Below are 1,919 nucleotides of genomic sequence, written 5' to 3' on the forward strand. Positions count from 1 at the left end.
GCTCCATCCAAGCCCTGTATGAGGGTATGAGTCTGGCATAGAAGTTGAGGAAAGTGCAGGTGAGAGAGGAACCCTAAGTTTTTGGACACAGAGTAAACTGGGGCAGCAGAGGGATACTAGCTGAAGAAACACAATCTCTGGGAAATGTCTGTCATGGTGTAGAGGATTCTGTGCAATCTGGTGTGTGTCTCAAACAGGTCTTGGGCAACACTGGACTGCTTTCTGAAGCCCCTGGAAGACAGCCATTTTGGTTCTGTTCTGACTTCATTCACAGCAGAACTGCCAAGGTCCAGCACCATGTCCTGGATCATAATTAGATGAGTGGAATGGACTGGCCATCATATTACACCTGTACCTCACAGTTTAAGAGAGTTCCTTTCTGGAGCAGTGACTTTTCTCAGACCAAAAAAGATTTCACCCACTATGGGCCCATCTAGAAATCACTCCCACCTTCACATGAGCACCAGGTGGAGAGAATCATTCTCATAAGTCAAAGCTTTAGATCTTGGCCTTTAAATCTTGTGGAAGGAAGATTAGTCTGATCTATCCATGCCTAAGTGCTGGCTTCTGTCAAAAGATGCAGGCAGGCAGTGCCTATTGATAATCAGCCTAAGTGATGTAATACTGCTCTCCCAAAAGAGGTCTCATCACTTTCACAGGCAGGAAAAGAAAAAGTGAGGCAGGTTTCAGGGTAGCTAATGCCACTTAATTCTTCCATCAAATTTGCGAGCTGCTGAGAAGGGCGTCAACCTTCTCTTCCTCCGCGGATCCTTTATCCACCTTACTCCTGTATGCTAGCAACTGCTGACAATCCTTCAGGTCCCGGCAGGTATCAATGAAGACATCATGGCATTTGAACTTAGTGGCTAAGTTCAACTTTGTGTCCACATCTTCTACTAGATTCACATATTCCTGTAGTATCTGGACAGGGGCACTGTTCTTGTGCAAAATGTCCGCAACCCAATGGAAGCCAATGGGTGCTCTCTTCTTGGTATAGCCTAGCCAGTTCTTTGTGGTGAAGAGGGCATCTACATCATTCCAGGCTTGAAGCTTGGCATGAGCAGCCAGGGCTGTCAGTACATACTGTTTGTCTGGAATCTTAAATGTCTTCTTCAAGTTGATGAGACTGCTGAATGTTCCCTCAGCCTCCGTGTAGTGATAGAAGCAGGAATAGAAAAGCGTTGTCACCAGTGGCATGTTGAGGATGGAAGCTTTGAGCGGGTGCTTTCGGAAGATCTCAGTCTGTCCTGCTGATTCTAAATGTCGATCATTTGCCTCAATAATGATCTGACGTTCCGGGAGTGTATAATGGTCTTGGATGTGTGCAGAATCTTCTGCTGAAAATGGTAAACTAATGCAGGTCTTAAGAAATTCCTTTCGTTTCTCAGGGTCCTGAATGTTCAAATGCTCTCGATAATGGGATAGCACAAGTTCTTCTGTTCTATCTAGGAATCTCAAGAGGTCTAAAAGCAGCTTTTGATCCCCTATTTCCTTAAGGAAGTGAATGAAATGTCTCAGGGCAACCTGTCGCACTTCCAGCTCTCGGAAGAGGATCTCTTTGCACAGTGTCCTTTTCAAGAAAATCAGAACTGCAGTAATGATGTTTCCATCATGCATGCTTACTGCCTCTTCCAGGAGTTGTAGCTTGTCCTATAAGGAGCGGGATCCTTCTAGTGAGCAGACCTTGCCCCTCTGGAGGCATCGCACTGTATCACTGGGGCTCCAGTCATTGCTATAATCCCTATACTCTGCCTTGGGTCTCCCCAGCTCTGGAGCATAGCTCTTGGCAGGCCTGTCTGACAGAGCATCAGAGAGGGACTGGAAACTTTCAGGTCTAGTTCTACCTCTAAAAAAGCTGCTCAGGCTCGGCACCTGTGGCTCAAGCGGCTAAGGCGCCGGCCACATACACCTAAGGTGGC

At 46.7% G+C, this 1,919-nt stretch overlaps 1 protein-coding gene across 1 annotated transcript; it reads right to left on the reverse strand.

Moving 5' to 3' along the window:
* Positions 1-663: 663 nt before the first annotated feature.
* On the reverse strand, positions 664-1,654 carry LOC105888206 (spermatogenesis-defective protein 39 homolog). The gene has a single exon (XM_023508084.1). The coding sequence runs from the start codon at positions 1,615-1,617 to the stop codon at positions 718-720; it is 900 nt and encodes a 299-aa protein (XP_023363852.1). The 5' UTR covers positions 1,618-1,654; the 3' UTR covers positions 664-717.
* Between the last annotated feature and the right edge of the window lie 265 nt (positions 1,655-1,919).

Source organism: Otolemur garnettii, unplaced genomic scaffold (genome assembly GCF_000181295.1).
Source record: "Otolemur garnettii isolate 467f Iridium unplaced genomic scaffold, OtoGar3 scaffold00221, whole genome shotgun sequence".
NCBI classification, from domain to species: domain Eukaryota; kingdom Metazoa; phylum Chordata; class Mammalia; order Primates; family Galagidae; genus Otolemur; species Otolemur garnettii.